Source organism: Acanthochromis polyacanthus, chromosome 20 (assembly GCF_021347895.1).
Source record: "Acanthochromis polyacanthus isolate Apoly-LR-REF ecotype Palm Island chromosome 20, KAUST_Apoly_ChrSc, whole genome shotgun sequence".
NCBI lineage: Eukaryota > Metazoa > Chordata > Actinopteri > Pomacentridae > Acanthochromis > Acanthochromis polyacanthus.
Genome location: NC_067132.1, coordinates 9,050,790 through 9,071,592, shown reverse-complemented (window position 1 = coordinate 9,071,592; position 20,803 = coordinate 9,050,790). Strand labels below are relative to the sequence as shown.

Genomic DNA, 20,803 nt, shown 5'->3' with positions numbered 1-20,803 from the left:
CAGGCATAATTCACACCTTTCCACAGAATGATTACATCACCCATTAGGTATGAATCAGCCTTTCAGGTCTAGATGACAAATAGTTTATCATCTGTGAGTGATATATTTACTCAGGATACACTGTGGACTCCTTGTGATTTCTAAATACTGGTTATTGGTTTATGTATATAGGTCAGCAAGTGCTGTCTTTGGCTTTGGGCTAAAAGGAGTCCCACTAGTAATCATTATCTGAGCCTGTTTGTTTTCACTGTGGTCTCTGTGGTGTGGGATGGACTGTGCTTTACATCCAAGCGTCCTGGCAGCCCGTCTTCTTTCCCTGACCCATGTAACCTCAGTCTGTTAGCGCAGCCTCGGCCTCGTTCTTCTGCCTCTAACAAGCAGCCATTAATAAATCATGCTTCGCTCATTACCCAGGCCCTGTTATCAGCCCTTGTCTGTGAAATTGATCTTGTCTGTGCACTTCTTCACTAGAGACCCCATGCTTCTGTCCTTCACATCTTGCAAGGCATCACTGTCAGTGGCTTGTTTGACCTCCCAACCTTCCCACCTTGACTTTTCTCTCCTTTTCCGTCATCTCTTTCCTCTCTCTCCTTCCTCCCGCTGTCTTTCATCATGTCTCCTCCTCAAATCCTGTGACAACTAACCCTGATGCCTTTTTCAAACTCAAGCTGCCTAGAATTTGAAATTCTGTGCCAAAAACTTTCCCAAAAAATCACAGTGACTTGATTTTCTTCAGCATCACTGTGGTTTGTGGAACTTTGAAACTAGTGAACCACAAGGTGATGGAAGCATATAACAATGGGAAGCTAAACCACACCCATCAACTGGCAGAGAGCCCCTTCAATAAAAAGTTACAAAATAAACTTGGACCAGAATATTGATTAAGGTCATATATCAGTCCAACTCTCTTCAAATCCGCCATATTTCAGCATGCTCATGTCCTCATATTGTTCAGTCTGAGCACCCATGAGTGTTCCCAATTAGCCCCGCCACTCATTTCATTCCCAGAGGCTCTTCTTCTCCATTACACCTAATGAGATCCTTTCAGAGAAAACATCCCAAGGCCAAGTCTTCCTATTAGACCATTTTTAGTTAAGCCTTTACAGTAAGCCACTTTGCCAGTGGGCCAGACTGGAAATAAACCAGACTGGCCATTTGAATGAAGATGTTAAAGACCTGCCTGGTCTAATATATTGAACGCCAGTGCAGACCTCGCTGCCATCCGCTATGCTTTCCCCATCCAGCACTGGCATATACAGCCATTTACCCAGCAGAGAGGAAGTCAGCTCTTGCGTTATTAAATGGGAACAGTCTAAAGCTGACAGGATTTGATTTTGTTTCTATTTGTGGACCCAAAAGAAATGTGGGACTTACTGTAAAAGCCCTTTGAGCCTGTAGACAGGAACAAAAGTATTCTGTCTCTGTATGTGACTGTCTTTTTTGTCAGTCTCCATCCATCCAAATCCTTTGAGTGGCCAAGGGAGAGTGAGAGAATATCATGGTGGAACCTCATTTATTGCTCCCATCTGTTTATGTCTTTTTGCTTCTGGAAGTGAACTTGAGGAGCAGGAATGACCAGCGTGGCATGCAGATGTTCTTTTCCTGCTCTGAATCATTAAGTGTGGTACGGTGCCGTATATAAGGTTGGCAGCCAAACCTAGCCGACTGTCTGGTTTTAACATGCCGGAGCTCTGTTAAGATTTTTGCAGGCAGATAACCCTGGCTTTGATTTTCTGAAATATGTGCACACTACTGTGTCTGCCTGCTCTCTCTCACATAAAGGATTTAACTGCTGTCGCTCTTTCTTACACACCCTTGCACATGCACATACCGATGATCTCCTCTGAGTCGATTCAGTAATCTACTCAAGACTCTGGTCGCCATGCATCAGAGCCCGAGCCCATCTCACGTCAACATCAAAGGCCTCGTCTCTCATCATGATCTTGGAAACCTGTTCCACCAACGCCCCGACTTCCCTGCATCACTCCATCACGTTTTAGCAGCGTCTGCACGCAACACCATTACTCCTCATTAATGTCAGCTCAGCCTGTCAAAGATGGTGTTAACGCTTGTTAAAATTAAGCATGCTGCTTATACACTGAGGGGTTGGAATTCTTTGAAAGTTTTTCAGGTTCGCACCGCACCCACTCTTTGCTCCTGTTATGGATGAAGGGATGGTTCGTGGGGTTAAGTAGCCTCCGCAGTGGTCAAAGGGAGCCCATTTGTTATTTCTGGTGGCTGAAAAATTGCGTGCGAGTCCCAGAACTAGAAACAGCTGACATCTCCAGACCTGCACAGTCCCGGTGAAGTTAGACAGCAGCGTTAGCATGATCAAAAGCCAGTTTGAAGGCTATTTCGGGTCACAGGAACAGAAGCCAGGGTGACATATAGAGGGACTTTGCGTGTGTTCTTTCTTTCCTGGCAGTGATGATGGTGTTTGTGAACAGGCGTGATGGTTGGCAGACAGACACTGTGCTCTTTTTCCAGGTCTGATGCGAACCAGCCACTCGCTCTGCCCAGCATCATCTCCAAATACAGCACAAATACATTTTTTGAAAATATATACATGAGCATGACTTGCACCCAGACGCTCACACATGTGCCTCTCTGACCCCGTCGTGAAAATATAATAGCCCCGCAGTAATGTACTGCAGTTCATGATTACTTTATAAAGCCCTGCATATTTTAAAGGCACAGTATTTGATATTCAATCTGTATCTCTCTTTCCTCCTGGCCGATTCTGATAATGTGATTGCAGACCCCGTTCTATTCAACATTCACTTTTATCCAATAAGCTCTTGTCTCCCATCTCAGGAAATTAAGTTGTCATCTAGTGTCTCTTTCATTAATGTGAATATCATTTCATTGCTGTTTATTAAATTCCAGGTAGCCGTTGATGAGCTTGTGGCCAGAGGTGATCCTGATGCTAGAGCTGTATTTTTTACTCTCCAGATTGTCTCTGTATTATTAATGCAGGCTGTGTGCATTGAAAATATTTTCTACAGAAGTTATTTATGCACTTGAATACACAAAGAGCGTTACATTTGGCTCTGTGTAGCTCAGCTTATCAGTATTCTCCTTAAAACTGAAGGGAAAGAGGCTTGCAGCAGCCACTGCAGAATTTTCTCTGTAAAGTGCAAAGTCATTTAGAGCAGCGGTTTCTCAGTTGTCTCTCCTCTCTTTGCCCTCTTCAGGTGGACCTTGGGTTCTTGCGGTTTGTCTCAGCCATTGGTACCCAGGGTGCCATTTCCCAGGAGACCCGGAGGGTTTACTTTGTCAAGTCCTACAAGGTGGATGTCAGCTCAAATGGAGAAGACTGGATCACTTTGAAAGAAGGCTCCAAACAGAAGGTATTTCTCAACATTTATGTGATAAAACTTTCATTTCAGCCAGGGATGGTGTAGTAGCTTCACTTCTAAGCTCTACGTTAAAAAGTGAAATTAACTGTGAAGCCCTAGTAACCTTTCTGGATATGTTTGCAGCCACAAGCTCTACATGCAACTATTTGCAAGAAGCTAAGTGATAACAGTAGTGTTGTGAATTTTTGCATCTCCCTGACCAGAGACTGGGTCATAAAAACTGCTCCTGCACATTTACTGCACTTGGAATATCCCAGTTCAGTAAAGGAGCCAGCTGAGTTGAATTGTGGTCTGCTCCAAATTTCCTTTGAGCTTAACAAAAGGGGAACTACACGACTACATGTACTTTAGTCTCTGTCTCCCAGCATGCAATTATACCCTTTGATGATATGGTAATATGCCCAACATCAGTGTAAGTAGATGGTGAAAAACTGTGGTGCTAATACAGCACTGAAGCAACCACAGGGAGGATTCTTGTAGGAATGTTGCCTCTGTTTTATGTCAGGCACCCATCAATTTGTCAAAAAAGGACAAGGGATGACAAAAGACTTGACAAACAAGAGTTAAAGGGGGTGGATGCAACTAGGAAAGGCTGTCAAATTTGAGCAGCTGGGAGAGGTGGGCCCAGAAGAGAGGGACAAGTAAAGGAACGAAGGGAGGGATGGCATGCTTGACCGGAGCGTGACAGGCTGTAACCATTGATCGCTGATCAGCCTGTCAAACAGACCAGGTTTTGTCCATCTGGAGGCAAACACAGCCTGCACTGTGGGTGTCCGGAAGGTCAGGGAAGTGTGTGTGTGTGTGTGACAGTCCACATGTTAGCATGACATGTAAATACTACGAGACATTTTTGAGTGAAGCAGTGAGAAAAGAAAAAAGTTCCCAACAGCAACAGAGCATCCAAACAAGCGTGCTTGTGCTACTGTGTACATATGCCCCAAGGCTTGATTCTTTTATGGTCTCTCCAAAGTACACAGTCCCCTCTGTAAAGTGGCAGCTTAAAGGTGCCGTGGTAAGCCTGGCCTGTGTTTTTCCGGACTCTAAAGTGCTTTTGTGCGGAGGGGCACCATTTGCTGCATGCTGAGCCTGCAGTTTGGCATCTTAGCGCAGCCCTGGAAAAAGCCACTTTACAGTTAGCGAGTGGAGAGGAGACTCGGCGTGACATTTAACAGAGTGGATGACTTTGTTCCAGGGTCCCTTAGTGATGTAGTTGACAGGTATTACTGAAGGACTGAGTGTCGAAAGGGTAGGCTGGCTCTATAGACTAGTGGGTACACCCTTGTGGTGTTTTAGTTCATCCTAGATTAGCAGAATGTCTATCTTTCTATCTTTCCATCCTGGTTCTCTCAGTTGGATTTCTCTCTGCCCCATAGCTCCTCAGTCAGGCAGGTCAGGAGGTTGTATGGTCACCGTTGTGATTCAATTACCCAGAATGAACTGTGATGGGCTGTAGGGAGTCATTCAGACGGGTGGCCGGCCCCTCGTATGGTGCTAGTAAACTGTCAACTGACCCTGGGGGAGACCAGTGACATCTCTGACCTTTCAACAAGACACTGCAGTAAAACCTACACAAGATCTGGAAGCAGCGGACAGAGAAAGGGCATCTTGAGCCAATCTGGTCTTTTAAGTGTTACACATCCCGCCTCAGGTTTCATAGTCACAGGAGACTGCCAGATTTGGCTGCAACATGTGGTGCAAGAGGAGGAGCAGGGGCAATTCCAGAAGTAACAGAGTAACTGTTTATATGTGCGCAAAACTTTCACACCATACTATGTATTTGTCTTGTATTAAAAACAGTTATTGAACCACAAGAAAAGATCGCCCTTTTGTATGTTTCAGTAGATTGTCAATGCTACTTCTTGTGTCAATATCTTGACTGAGTACAGACAAAGGTCGATCTCTCAGCTCCATTTCTTTTGTTTTTTTATTTCAGATTCACATGAAACATCTTAAACATTTGTTAGTTGAAAAACAATGTGAATCTTTCCTTGAATTGTCTGTTTCTGTATCTAATGCAGCCAAAACCTCAGAGAAATTCTGACTCTGCATCTCAACTCAACATATTCTGTCAATAATTTACTTTCTCCTGCTTCTTTCACAGGTTTTCCAAGGCAACACCAACCCAACAGACGTTGCTAAGACGATGCTGCCTAAGCCCACGCTGACGCGCTTCGTCCGGATCCGTCCCGTTACCTGGGAAACAGGCATCGCACTGCGCTTCGAGGTGTATGGCTGTAAGATATCAGGTTGGTTACTGCTGAGATCCCTGCTGATCCACATACATATACAAGCGCATTGCAGCACTGTCTTTGCTCACAGCTACCGCTGAAAACTGACTACTCTGTATAATAGAGGTTATGCTCTAACTGTATATGTAACACTTTCAAATGCAGTAGCCAGCTGATGCCACCAACTCTGTATGACTTCCGCACGTGTCCGTGTTGTTTTCACTTTCTTCTTGTTGCAACACAGTTTATTTCCCATCCAGGCCCCAGCTGGCTAAACACCTCAATTCTGCCAGGTGTGAGATGAAGCTCTCTTTCTGCAAGAGTCCCCCTCAAAGGCTAAGAGAAGCTGCTGCATAATAGAAAAGTGGCACATGAATTAGGATTACATATTTATGTTTCCCCATGTTTAGTTGTACGTCATTTAATATAAATGGAGCCAACAGCTGGCAGGCAGAGGGAGCTGGAGCTGGGTGGGCTCTGCACGGCCCCATCCCTTATGCTGAGCTCTTCTCAGCCTCCTCTTTAGTCTGCAGTCTGTCTTTTACTTATGAAGCTTTGATTTTGGCAACACTCTTCTTATCTTTGCCTTTTTGTTGATGTTATTTTAATATGTGGTGTGTGCAACTCCCTTTTGCATGGTTTTAACACATCTGTCTGGATCTCTGTGGGATTATGAGCATGTGTATTGAATTCTAATTAGTGCTTCCCAGTGTGTTTTGTTCTTCTGTACTTAGATATGGAATATATCTTTCAAGGACAGACAAAAAGCAAAAAGTAACTGCTTTTTGTCAGTGTTGTTAGTTCAGACATTAAGGATTGGATTAAAGTTGGGGTCAGGATTGGTTGTGGCCCACTAAATGCCCTCATATGTGAAAAGCACTTTGTGTTTTTGTGGAGCAGTTATACGTTACATATGCGTGGCTGTTCATGTAATAGCAGAGGGCACTGTGGGTACAGCAGGGTTACAGCTGGGGCGTATGTTTGGGGCACACGACCAGACCGCTGCACAGAGCATAAACACATCACAGAATCGAAGTCACCACAGGGCCTCCGTAATGACGTCAGGACCCCTGGGTGCTCCGAAGACGCTGCCAGCTTCACTGCATGCTAGCTGCACTGTCAGAGAGACTGAGGGAAACTCTGAGGCTCTTGAGGGCTGTATAAACCCAGTGACTCACTCACTTCTACATTGAGTTATGGATCCCTGATACCAGAACTTTAATGAGAAGAAAAGTATGGAGAGCTTTCTAAGTGCATCTCCACATTTCCGGAAAAGTGCTGCCATAGCAGCGGCCGACCACTGCACTAAATGTGATGGAAACTAGGGGTGTGGAGCTTTATGAAACTATTCAAATGTGCATTTCCATCTTCCCACCCCCACCAAGTCAGGTATGTCGAGGAGTTAAGCCCCAGAATGTTGCAAGATGTTTCCTTAATTATCATGGTCGCAAGCCCCTCCTGATACAAACAGCTACTCATTAATAAGAAGATCCACCGCCCTGCTGTTTGTAAATACGCCATGGTACATAAATATCACTGATGAACCACTGATGCTCCACCCAAACCCTGAACTCAGCCCACAAAGCCATGTATATTCCTCTCCATGCCTGCACTCCACAAACATACACACAAATTTTTGTTCCTGTGGGTGTGTCACTGTGTGCATGCCATCTCGGCAGCTTCTGTGATCGCAGCTGAAGACGATTAACAGCTCCAGATGACCCGGGGAGTTTACTCGAGAGTCTAAACTCAGATCAGTGTCACAAACGCACACAGACACACACTCCTAATCACACACATGTACCTTTCTCCATAGCATCCCACTTCAAAGGCGTCCAGTGTGCAGGGTTTTACCTTTGCTCTGCCACGGGCTCGCTCTTCTGATCAATCCCAAATAGATCTTGGCCAAAGACGAAAGAAAACAAATCAGTCAAGAGGCTTCCACCCTGACAGCATTTGTTACTTGAGCTCCACTTTGGACTTTTCTAGAATGCAGGACCACAGATTTGTCTCACGGGTTGGCATCGGAGCTGCTTTAGATAACCAGAGAGAGAAAGACGTGTCTGAATGAGGCCTTGTTCTCCAAGTTTTCACTCGCTTTTCCCAGATGCAGCTATGCTATTGAGTCCTGCAGTGGTACAGTGCACACTTTGTCTCATACAGACACAGAAGAAGTAATAATGCCTGGATTTATCCCTCCGTGGGAGCCAGATAGTAAATATGTTATTGCTTATCACAGGTCTCTGAGTCAGTGTCCCGGGATTAAGTGTTGGGAAAAGTTCGGACACGGCAGACGGGAAGGTTTAAGCCTAATACAAGTATCAGACTTAGAGTGTCAGTTGCAACATCGGGAAACTTTTGTAAACTCCTGCATGTTCTATGAGCTTCACAGAGATGCGTTTCAGAAGTGCATAAGACTAACAATAGGATTTAGATGTAAGACTTAAGTTGCACCATGAACCACTAACCGTAGTCCTCATGGGACACAAAGACTGTGAAGAAGTTTCACAGACCTCAGTACTGTAAAATGTGACATGAATATTAACAAATAATGCTGTATGCCTTGCTATAGTAGATTCTTGTCTTTTGTTTTAATCCAGAAGCAAATCCCAGCAGGGTAGACAATTCAACTATGACAAAGGATTGAATACCTACCTACCAAGCAGTATGGCAATGTACAGCGATGTGATACATGAGTGCAAATGTAATGTCCAAAATAAATTCATTTGTATTTTGGTTAGTAGAAATGTTTTAGCAGGTTGTTTAATTGCATCTGTTTTTGATGACAGTGCCGGTAGAGATTTACAGTAAATAACGTTTCACTAGATAAGGGCACAACAACAAAAACTTTGCAAGCCTGAGATTTTGTTTGCTACTGTTCAAAGGCAAAAACATGTGTAAAGCTTTAAGAATCTGATTCATGCATGCAAATGCATCCAAGCTGTAGCAACAAGTTGTTACTCAATTCAACTTTTAATACAAAGGGTTGCCACCAAGAAGAAGAAATGCGGAAAAATTAGAAGACAGCCATTTCCCTTTGTCAACAAATTGGAAATACACCCAAAGATGCTAAAACTTACAAACTTATGATAGAATAAGATCAGAGAAGTTGAATAAAAGGAGGAGAAGTAAGTTTGAAATGTGGACAGGAAACAACGAGATGTTCAAAGATGTGGTCCCACAGATGTTGACAGCTGTGGAGCAGAAGGTAGATGAGTGCAGCAGCAGATAAAACACAAAGAGAATGTGTTTTTGTGTGTGCGTATATGTGAGTCTATAGAGGGAGGGGTAGGGAGATGAAAAGAAAACGCACTCCCAGAATGCAGGAGGTGGAAGCACCAACAGAGAGAAGGGTTTTAATTGGCTGCCTGGAGACAACCGCTTCAGGCAGAAGAATTAGTATGCATGAGATCAGCAGACAGAGAGAAACAGAGAAAGAGAATGGAGGGAGAGATCACAGTAACATCACAAAGAGTTTGGGGAATAGTCCTCCTGACTCTGACTTTGACTAGTCCTGTTGCCCCTATATGAACCTCAAACTCACCAAACTGGAGTTGTGGCATGGTAAATGATGTTGAACATCAAGCCTTTAGATATAGATCAAGACTTGTTTTTCTGTCCACCATCTCTGCAGGTTTTCTTTAATTTGTATCAAAAAGCCAACACCTTTGCCTTCCCTTTTGTCTTTTAGAGTACCCATGCTCGGGCATGCTGGGTATGGTATCAGGCTTGATCACTGACAACCAGATCACTGCGTCCTCCCATACGGACAGGAGCTGGGTACCAGAGAATGCTCGTCTGCTGACCAGCAGGACAGGCTGGACCCTGCTGCCCCAGCCACAGCCCTTCACTAATGAATGGCTGCAGGTGGATTTAGGTGAGGAGAAGCTGCTGAAGGGGTTGATCATCCAGGGAGGGAAGCACCGTGAGAACAAGGTCTTCATGAAGAAATTTCGCCTCGGCTATAGCAACAACGGCTCTGACTGGAGGATGGTGTTAGACACGAATGGGAACAAGCCAAAGGTGAGGGTTTGTTGAACACGTACTACAATACCCTTCAGCAATGCTAAAGAATGTCCGAAACCACTGTGATGTTTGTTCAGTTCTAGTAACAAATTAGAAGCAGAACCCTAACCAAGGAACTCTTGATCTTTTCTTTCTGTGTGGCCACAGTTTGTTCTGGGGGATAGGCTAGAATGGATGGAAAAGGATTTGAATTCATGCTTCTAAAAATGTTTCTCAGATACATCAGAACATCGATTCTGATTATGACGCATTTAGTCAGTTGTCACTAGAGCATTGCGCCTGGTAGTTGTGAGTCATTCAACAGTCATAGCGAGTCAATTTCAGCAGTGCTTTGAATCACATTAGGATAAGCATCTCAAGTCTCTCAGAGTTCTTTCCCCAGTTCTCTCTTCCTGCTTTGTATTCTGCACGACACACGCCGTTCAACCCTTTCAATGGATAGCGAAACCTCTCCAGAGAGAAAGGAGGGGTGAAGGGAGTCAGCGGAAAACAGGGGAGGAAAGAACGAGCAACGTAGAGAAGTGACCAAAGATTTATCTGCCTGCCCAGAAGACACACACCAACACATTGCTCAATGAATGCACACACTTACACACAAATAATACATATAAACTCTTGTACGCAATCACACACACCTCCAAGAAGAGCTGCAACAGCCCGTCCCCAATTACAAGTGTCCCTGACAGGGCATAAATCTGATCTAGATGGGCTGATGGTTGATTTATGAAGGGAGTGAGGAGGATCCATATCCCGCCTGTCCTAGTTAGCTGCCTTTCTGCTCTTGTCTAAGAGGTTCCCAGCATCTAAGGCTCACCAAGCTCCTTCACGTGATCATACCCATTAATCAACTTCCATCAATCCTCTATCTCCTTCTTTTCTTGCCTTTCTCACACCTCCCATTCTCCTCTTTTCCTCAATTATTCCTCCCCTTGTGGAACATCTAAGGCAGAACTGAAAGTTGCTTTTGACAGAGGTGTGTGTCATGCTGTTGTTGCCGTTGGCCCCCTGCGTCACTCACCTAAGCTGTGCTTTAGATGTCAGCAAGATGAGAGTGATCTGGTCATCTTCTTTTCTTTCCCATCATCTTTCTACCTACCCAGCTCTCTCCACCCCTCCATATCATTTCTGGTTTTTGGTAGGCAGGAATAAGTCTGCCTCAGGGTTTATGCGGTCGGAGAGCCGTATCATTCAAATGCCCAGCAGTGACATTATCAGCAATATGACACTTTATGCCTCCTCTCTTTTCCCTGCCAGATATTTGAAGGTAACAGCAATTACGACACTCCTGAACTGAGGACAGTGGAGCCCCTGCTGACCCGTTTCATCAGAATTTACCCAGAGAGGGCCACTCCTGCTGGGATGGGCCTGCGACTTGAACTCCTGGGCTGCGAGATTGAAGGTAAAGTTTAAGAGATGGAACTTCCAATAAAATGTATTGCATTGTTTGTGCTCTGTAACAACAATATTTCTGTCTGTGTTTGGTGTCATTAATGCCACTGCTGTTGATTTCTATGGCAGTGATTTTGTGGTGGCAAAGTTAGAGCAACCTTCTTTCCAAGGTGTTGACATTTTCAGCTGTAGTTATGCTTTTAAACCTAGTCATGACATTTTACTCATGTTGTTGACGTGAAAATCGTCTCCAGTTACGCTTGCATTTTTAGTAAGAATAGTAATCGTCTACCCATGATGATGACCTTAGTAGACACACCCGGATCTCAGTACCTTCATTCTCAGACTGATTGTACATGTGTTCACATAATAAAGTCTTGACGTTCACACAGGTGAGCAATCTATCATCCCAGCTAATGACATGGCTGTAAGTAGCTTGCACGTCATGTCTTTGCCACAGTCCTGGTTATTTAAAGATGTGCGTGAGGGCTCCCTGTGTTGAGCCCACAGCTGTCCAGCTCCTGCTCTTTATCCCTACAAGGGACAGTTGTCTTGTCTCCATGTAACATCAAAGCTGCCCCCATAGCTAGCCACTTCTGGAGGGGATCAAATGAAAGCCCACCTGGCCCACTAGGATTATTGCATCCTGGCCCCATCACACTCCTCAATACCCCTGCATGTCTTTCTTCTTTCAAAGGACATTCACTTTGCTATCTTTAAAATTACCCCTATTTTTTCCTGCTCTTTATCTGCCTCTCTCCAAGCTGATGTAGCACAGAAACAGCTCAGCAATATACTGTGGTGCATGCTAGCCCTAAGTGGATTTACATATTGGATTTCAGGGAGGCCCATTCTCTTGTAAGCCTCATGGACTCCCACCGGGAGCTTTAGTCAGATGATAATGCTTGTTTTCGGTGTTAATGCCAAACACACACATACTCGCACAGACGTATGCACACAGCGCAACCGCAATCACCTTGCCAAACATGTGGTTACAGGCAAGTATACACAATCATGCATGTACACAGGTGCTTGTACAAGTGTGTGTGTCCATGTGGCAAGCCATAGCAGGAGGGCTAAATCCTTGATTCTGTGAGAGGCTCCCCTGACGCAGCGCTGACCCCATCCCTGACCTTCCCCACCCTGAATCTGACAGGAGCTGATCTGCCTCATATTTCATCTAGCAGAGGGAGAGAGTGCAGGCATTGGCTCACACACACTCACAATCTCACACACACACACTCAGATACTGTACACATTTTTCAGGCCTATCTGTCTATGCCTGTCTTTCTCCCCCTTGCTGCTCGTTCTTTTTCCTCCGTCTGCACTGGGGAAGCCCGTTCATTACTCAGTCAGCGTAAACACACACAAAAGCACACACACCGCAAAACGGTTGTGCAGCAGTGGAGCGTGGAGTGGATCTTGGGCCTTGCCCACATCCAAGTGAAGCAGGGCCGTAATGATAGGCCACAGTAGCAGCCAGGGGCCCTGCCTATAGCCAATCCCAAGTTCTGTTTCTGCATCTTTGAATTTAAGCCACCCAAGCCCAGAGCACCATGCTTTAGCTTCTGCTCTATTTATACACCCACACCTCCACAGCTTGATAAAAGGAGGGATGCTAATATCTCAAGCCTATATTAAGGCTCAGAATGTAACTGTGGACGAACCATGCTGAGATTACAGACACATCTCTCAGTGTTTGTTTTTCTGTATTCTGTTTAAAGCAGGCTGAAAATCCACATTCTGAACATGCTTTTAGTGTTTGTTTGTTGATCTACCGGTTTCTGATAACATCTAGGTTTTTTTTTTTTATTTTGTCTGCAAGCATTATTGTAAGTTGCCTTGGATTAAAGTGTTTTCCAAGTGAAAGATTTCCTCTCAGACTCAGTGTGTTGGCTGAAGAAATATCATGATCAGATAGTGAGTGGACCAAATGGGAATGTAATCCTATACATAATCAAAATTCTCTGTGCTGTCTCTGCAAAATAAACGAAAATATGGATGATTTCCATGGTTTGCTCTTCTAAATGTTGCCCAAATCAGAAAGCTTTAAAGCCAAAACGTCTCTCGTCCAACCCCTATCCCAGTGCATATTTCATGCTTAACTTAAAATCTAATCCATGTTGTCTGCTGTCTCTTCTTCTCCATCTTTCTAGCTCCTACACTCCCGCCCACCACAGTAGTCCCGAGCACTACCCCGTCAGACGAGTGTGACGACGACCAGGCGAGCTGCCACAGCGGCACAGGTGATGACTACGACGTGACAGGTGCTAACATCGCCTTCATGAGACTGCAACCAACTCTCCCCTCCCCTTGTTGCCCTTCCTCCTGCTATGGCTCACACTCAATCTGCTCCCCTCGATTCACCACCTCTTCCCCACCTTCAGCATTCTGTGCCACAGTTTGATTCCGATACCGCAGCTAATCTGCGATCTATCATGCACACTCGCATGCATGCACGCACCCACACGTGTGCTGGCATCCACACAGCTACAATTCCCTGCACCTGTCGCTCCCACCTCTCTGTTCAGTCTGCGTCTTCTTATCTCCACCTGTGGAAACTCACTGGAGGGGGGGTTATTGCACTTGCACCAGAGATCGATCCACACACACCTGCTCCTCAACCTACCAGCAGCAAGCTCTGCCTCACTCTATCATTTCATCTATCACCTGCTTTGTCCTCCCGCTCCTATTTCCCCACTTACGCCTCTTGGCCTCATTTCCTACTAACCCAGTAACTCTCTGCGCCTGCACCGCTGCCTGCGCTCCCCATTAACCAGCAGTCTCCAATGATGAGCATGGCACAGTTGCAGTCACGTGTTTTGAAATTATTACATCACATTAGATATATCAAGAGACAGCATTTATTAGAATGAAGCGAAAGACAAAGCATGTGTTTATTAAGTGAAATTAGACAGCATGGATACATTAAGTGCATGAGCAGAGTTTTTTAGGAAAGGAGCCTAACTATATGCAGACTATTCTAACTATGCAAATGTTCTATGTTGTGACAGGTGGTACTGTGATGCCGGAGACCACTACTGCTGAAGTGGATACCATCCCAGGTGTGCAAAAAAATAATATATTTTCATTCCAATCAAGAGTCAAGCATCTTATGTACAACTGAATATGAAGATTATGCACCAGACTGATGACATATAGAGTAAATATTTATCTGCTCAAGGTTTGTTTGGACTTTATTTCTATAGATTTATCGAGAAGTGTACCTTAGCTAACGATTGCCAGCTCAAGGCGGACTCCCTCCTCTGATGTGTTTCTGTTATTAAAGCAGATGATATGGCCCTGAGAGGCTGCCACTGACAGGGTGAGGGAGGTTGTGTGATGCAAGGATAGCTGATGATTAGCACTGGTGCTCTGCTGCTGCCTTCTCAGCATAATCACTAATCACTGGGCCAACACTGACACACACTAAACACACACACTCTGCAACACAAAACCGGAAAGCACAATGCAAATGACCAGAGGAAATTGGGCGTACTTTGGGGCCACATGCACGGACAAAACACACATAGCAGGGTCTCCTATAGCAGGCTGATGAGGCAGCAGCCAGCTGAGAGGCTGTGCCCCAGTCTGACCTTGGCTAATGGGCCATGGGCTCCACCCAGCCCCCTTCGCTCAATCAGCTGGCTGTGGTCTGTCTGCAGTCTGCTGGGGCACCGGCAACGATAATAGATGAGAGCTGAAGTGCAGATGTGTGTATGCATATATGCATAAGTGTGTGTATGGATGCATCCATGTGTCTGTGGGTCAACACTTACCTCTCTGACTTTACAATTCAAGAATCTCAAATCATGCATGCTAATAAGCTCTGTGTGTGTAGCTCTGTGGGTGTAAATGTGCACGCACACTAATCTCAAAAGACATAGCTCAAGTTGGCATTTGGTAAGAAAAAGCTCTTTTCCTTTTATGAAATGACCAAATGAGTCATGTGGCTGCTCATCTTATCCAGAGCTTGTTGGTAGCTTTGGTCAAAGCCTCCCTGTAATGGAACAAAAAAAAGGAAAAGCCAAAGCCTTTTTAATTGGGAATGGGATTTATATGCAAAAAAGGGGGGCTTGGAAGCTGAAATGTGGTTCCACGTGGGAATTCCATCCTTTGTGTTTAATGGGTAAATAGAGTCTGCAGAAGCTTGTTAAAATCTTCCCATTATTAAAGGGAATATTGGCTGGTATATTCTGTCATTTGGAGAGTCGTATCTCGAAAGACATCTCATGCTGGAGTATAAAGCCATGGCTAACATCCCAAATATCTCACTCCCTTGTGTTCCTTGGAAGTCTTTCTTCATGTAATTTGAAAAACACTAAAGCCCGAGCTCCCACACATACTCTGGCCACTATTGAGGCTTCTTCGGCGCAGCATGTGTCCATGGGGGATTGCATTGTTGGAGTGGGGCCCCGGCACTGTTACCATAGCTGTCTTCAAATCTCAAGTCCCTGCTCTCATTAAAATCCTTAGCTCTCAGCGGGTTGCTATGAATGTTTCTTCCTGAACTGGACACCGTGTCCAGACTGTGTCTTCCTGCCCCTGTCGTTGTGCCGTGCGTAGTCTCAGTGTCTCCTTCTGTCCGTTCTTTACATACCCTGTTACATTCATTAAAAGACATCATTAAACACAGGCAAGATATAAGGTCTGCATGAGGTCTGCACTGTCAGTTCACTCTCTTTTTCATGTCAGAGCTATAATTTGTCTTCTATCCCAGTCTGTTTCTGGCTCCCGAGTTAGCAGCTACAACCTCCCCAACATGTGGGTCTCTAAGCTCACGTCCCATGATTCTTTGCTGCCCTCTAGTGCTTGCAGCTGATCAGAGTAATTTGAAGAAGCCCCAAAGAATAGCCTGTAGTCATATCATGACAGGCCCTGCGGTCATTGTTCGGGGAAAGCCCAGAGCTACTGGCAATTTCTGTTTTATTAATAAGGAGGATGATTGGTTTGATCTCCTGTGACACAAGATCTTGACATTTTCTTCAACACACTTGCAGCTTTCCTGTGGTTTGCCTGTGACTTTGGCTGGGCCAATGATCCCTCCTTCTGCAGCTGGACATCAGAGGACACTGGCTCTAGGTGGCAGATCCAGTCCAGTGGCACCCCTACTCTCAATACCGGACCCAACATGGACCACACAGGTGAGACTCTATATCTATATCTATAATGCAAAAAAAAATTACAACCTCCACTTTATGCTAAAAGTCTGATTCCTTTCAGAAATTTTGTCTGTCACTGATGCAAGTTAATTAATCCACAGGTGGATCAGGGAATTTCATCTACACCTTAGCGACGGGTCCACAAGAGACTGAGGTGGCTCGGCTCGTCAGTCCTGTAGTCAGCTCCCCAGACTCTGACCTGTGCGTGTCCTTTTGGTACCACATGTTCGGGTCGCACATTGGCACACTACATATCAAACAGCGCAAACAGACGGTGGACGGCCCTGCAGACATCCTGCTGTGGACCGTCAGTGGTCACCAAGGCAACCGCTGGAGGGAAGGTCGTGTCCTTGTTCCACGCACCAACAAACCTTATCAGGTAAGTCAAAATTCTCATGAATTTTAGAAGAAAAAACGAACCACTATTCAGTCTGTACCTTAGTTTGGGCATTTGCTCTTTCCATTGTGTCACTCAAGAAAAGGGAGCTGAAAAGTCACTCTGTGCTTTTTTTTGAAGGTGGTGATCGAAGGTATGGTGGAAAGAAAGAGCTGGGGAGACATTGCTGTGGATGACATTAAGGTTCTAAATGGACTCAGCATGCCAGACTGTAAAGGTGAGGCTTTTAGTGCTCATAGCTCCAATGCCTGCATTCAATTCCTGATGTGAAATAGGACTATACAGGCCTGACTGCAGTTTATTTTCCCTCTGGCATTGAATTTAATTAGAATTTCTGTTTAAAGATCCTGACGTGCCCACCGAGCCGATGCTACCGGAGGATAGCTTCAATGAAATCCGTGAGTCATTTCACGTGGACAGTGTTTTCACACCATCCCTTTTCATTTGTAAACTCTTCTCAGTTTATATTAGACCTCCCTTCTCATTCTCCTCCTCTGTTTCTCTCTCCAGTTGAGGAAATCACAGAATATCCAGACTTTGTAGAAACCAACCAGATCAGTGGAGCGGGCAACATGCTGAAGACGCTCGACCCCATCCTCATCACTATCATTGCCATGTCCGCCCTGGGCGTCTTCCTGGGTGCTATCTGCGGTGTGGTCTTGTACTGCGCCTGCTCACACGGAGGCATGTCGGACAGGAACTTATCAGCTCTGGAGAACTATAACTTTGAGTTAGTGGACGGTGTCAAACTAAAGAAAGACAAACTCAATGTACAGAGCTCATACTCAGAGGCGTGAGCTGGGACAGAGTGCATTCATGTGACTGTATGACGGGCAGAGCTCGCACAAGACTGTCTCTAGACATAACCTCTCGTCTATCTGCGGGTAGACGGGCTCAAAAGGACTGCCAACACCCTCAACTCACTGGATGAGGGCCAGGTTCAGGAACCAATGGGAGGTTTGGACTGATCCATGCTTTTCTCAGGAGCTGCAGTATAAAGAACCCACCAGTAGGGGACACTGTGTACAAATAAAATACAGAAAAAAAAATATGTACAGATGATTTAGATGCTATTTTAATTTTCTATTTGATTTTCATTCATTTTTACAATCGGATGCTGGTGTTGAGACCAATTTATTAATAATGTTTAAAGTATTTATCGTTTTCTGGGAAAGAAATGTTTTTTTTATTATCAGTTCATGAAAGCTGTTGTTTCTTTTCGAGTTTTTGAAAGAGACGTATCAAAATCCTAAATGAACCATATCCGGTAAAGCTGTAGAGGTGCCCCATAGCGAGGCTTACAGATGTGCCCATAACCCATCACCCTGAAACATGTCCCCTTTTCCCCTTTGAGCCCTTTCCCTCTAAAGAGAAGGTCCCATTCATGGCAATGTATGGTTCTGACAGTGCCTTTAGTACATTTTGGTTGGACTCCTCTGTTACATGGGTGTTTTTTACTGTACTTGGCTTAAGTTATGAAGACAGGAAACAGGGGCACATTACCTTCTAAATACCTGCAAAACAGGAGAAACGTTTATCACTGCGCTTTGTTTTGTTTTTGTTTTTTGTTTGTTTTCTGTCCAAAAACCACACACTGTAAATAAGTTTTAATATATTTTATTGCCCTTTTTAAAGAAAGTAAAAAGGAAAAAAGCTGCAGTATCCCTTTTTTCATGGGTTTGTGTGTGTGTAAATACAATCTTCTGACTGTTTCGTGGAAGGTGCAGTGTTCATTTTAGATTACGTTGCTCAGGCAAGCAAGGTTTGTGTGATGTTAAAGCGATTTTCAATGTGCATTCAAGCCATCTGTCATCGAAACACCCGCTTCATGAAAAACCACCGAAGGACAAATGACTCAAATGGTAACACACAAAAAGAAACTGAAATGTGGAACTCTTCGAGCTCTTTTCTACTGATCTCTCATAACTTCACCACATTTCTGCTGTTAGTTTGACTGGTCACTATAATATTTTCAGATTTATTCAAACATGCCGATGGCAGAGAAGGTGGTAAAATATATTAGATATGTACCAGCATACCAAAAACATGACAGCAGTTATCATTGCTTTGCTTTAGTCCTAGCTCATCACCTCCAAACGTCACTGTGGATTGATCACTGAAGAAGTGCTATCTGGACAATGCAGCTTGAATGCACTTTGTTTCTGATTCCCTCATGAATAAACTCTGTTTAAAAGAGGGTTTAACACACTAACTGAAGAATGGTGCTATCCGTAATTTAGCCAGACACATGTCTCTCATGAAAAGTTTGTATTGTCCACATGCTGTAGTGTAGCTTCAGGCCTTTTGGGCCGCAAAGAGTTTTACGTGTTTCACGTGTAGCAGCCATAATGTTGTGATGTCAGAGTTGATGTCAGTCGGATGGGACACTGGTACAGCGTGGGGATCGAGTGGCATCACCTGAATCAGGTCATCTGGCCTCCCTTCGTGGCTTTACCAAAGGATGGTCACCCCTCTCTTGTTCACGGGGGTTCTCACCAACACAATGCATACTAACAAACCACAGTTCATCGATGGTCTCCACTCACAAAAGAACTGACTACTTGCTTTGCCCTGTCAGAGAACCCCAAGAGAAAATCAAGAGGGGGAACGGCAGGACACTCGCAGAGACGAGCAATGTGTGTCTGTTTTTCTATCTCTTTTTAAGCTTAAAAGAAGTGCAAATGTCACCATGACGTGAACTCATCGAATCTCTATTAAGACTCTTGTTTGCAGATGGATGGATGGGACAATCTCACCATTACAAAGGGGAAGAATTCTGAGCGAACTAAGTGTCGGATTGACATTATCAGGACACAAGGGCCAATGGGTCCTGGAACTCTGTGGTTTTTGTACACCACAATCAATCAAAACTTATTCCTGGGAAGGGTGACGTCTTTTTACATCCGTGTGCTTTGTATGTCGTGCCGTGGTGAACACATTCTCAGCTTGTTCATTTGATTCGACGGCCCACTCTCCTCAGCCTAGACACCGTCCCGTCCTCGCTTTCAGCTATAGAGAGCTGTAGCTGCAGCAGCTAGAGAAAAAGGATACTGTAGCGTGGACTCAAAAGAAACAATGTTGCACTGACAAATATATTTAAGAGGTTTATGTGTTTATAGCGTTCATTTGCAAAAAAAACCAGAAGAAAGTCAAAAACACAAAAAACACGTGTTCATTTTCTTTCATCTTTTTTATATATATATATAGTTTCAGATTATGTGATATAATTCTGAAATGTAAAAATATTGAGATGTTTTCATTATTGAAAAAGGCATAATAGAGTTTTCAACAGTAATGTCCCTCCCCCTACATTTACATGGCATACTAACGCTTCGTTTTGTACTGTCATTCAAATTTTGTGCAGATTCCTTTTCTTCTTCTTCTTTTTTTTTTTTTACAAGAACAAGAAAATAAGACTTTTATTTTCAATACTGCTTCTGTAATTTGCTGTTGTAGGAAAAAAAAATGAATAAACAGCAAAGGCCTTAAAAAGAAAAGGGAATATCTGTGTTGTGATCCAGAATTTGAAAGGTTCTTTGTTTTCTTGTTTCAGTCGAGATCTACGTCACAGCCCTGCTGTAAAGGGTCAACCAGCAGCCTCACAAGCAGCTTTTTGAAACAGCATCTGTTTTTTGCATCAAAGTTAATGTGAAAGCACCATTACAGCAAGACAGTGATGTAAACAAGAACATTTTGTCTCTGTCTCATAGCCATCGCTTTCCAAAGATACAATAAAAAGGTGTCTTTATATGAAGGAGGTTGATCTTTTATTCGGGTATTTATCAGTTTAGCTGCAATGGAGTTGTTTTGGTATATCTGATACTACATAAAAAGCTACTGATTAGCCCATTTAGTTTGACACAAAGTAATAAATGGTGAAATATTTGACCAGAGCAGATGGAAACAACTGGAGTGACGTCTCTAATGTGAGAATCTCCACCTTATTGGAGTGGTAAACTGTGGTGAAAATGATGGCATGGAGCGAAGGGCGGCTACCGACCACTAATGAGAAGCTGATGTGAGCTGCATTCAGTCACTCAGCTGGTGCTTCATGTTTTATGTTGGTCTGTCATTAGCTGAAATTAAACGGAGTCTCTATTTTGTCTGATTTTTTTTCTTCAGTAAGTTCAAATCCTAAACTGCTTGTGTGGTATTTTGGCGCAGCTCTGGCAGCAAATGACTCAGAACACAACACGCTAATGTGAATTTGTTTATTAATAGTTTCATTTACATTCAAGTTCA

At 44.2% G+C, this 20,803-nt stretch overlaps 1 protein-coding gene across 7 annotated transcripts in view; it reads left to right on the top strand.

Annotated features, from left to right (window-relative positions):
* The window catches only part of nrp1a (neuropilin 1a), a 62,423-nt gene extending 42,108 nt beyond the window's left edge, over positions 1-20,315 (top strand). For 2 of the 7 annotated variants that reach the window (XM_051940293.1, XM_022194013.2), the window contains exons 8-18: positions 3,195-3,350; positions 5,461-5,605; positions 9,279-9,610; positions 10,868-11,012; positions 13,159-13,248; positions 14,017-14,067; positions 16,003-16,146; positions 16,266-16,543; positions 16,682-16,778; positions 16,906-16,959; positions 17,072-20,315. In XM_051940293.1, coding sequence (XP_051796253.1) covers positions 3,195-3,350; positions 5,461-5,605; positions 9,279-9,610; positions 10,868-11,012; positions 13,159-13,248; positions 14,017-14,067; positions 16,003-16,146; positions 16,266-16,543; positions 16,682-16,778; positions 16,906-16,959; positions 17,072-17,358 — 1,779 coding nt within the window. In that variant the 3' untranslated portion in view covers positions 17,359-20,315. Of the gene's footprint in view, positions 1-3,194; positions 3,351-5,460; positions 5,606-9,278; positions 9,611-10,867; positions 11,013-13,158; positions 13,270-14,016; positions 14,068-15,996; positions 16,147-16,265; positions 16,544-16,681; positions 16,779-16,905; positions 16,960-17,071 lie in introns of all 7 variants that reach the window. The other 5 variants (XM_051940291.1, XM_022194011.2, XM_051940290.1 and 2 more) reach the window with 3 other exon arrangements.
* The last annotated feature ends 488 nt before the right edge of the window (positions 20,316-20,803 follow it).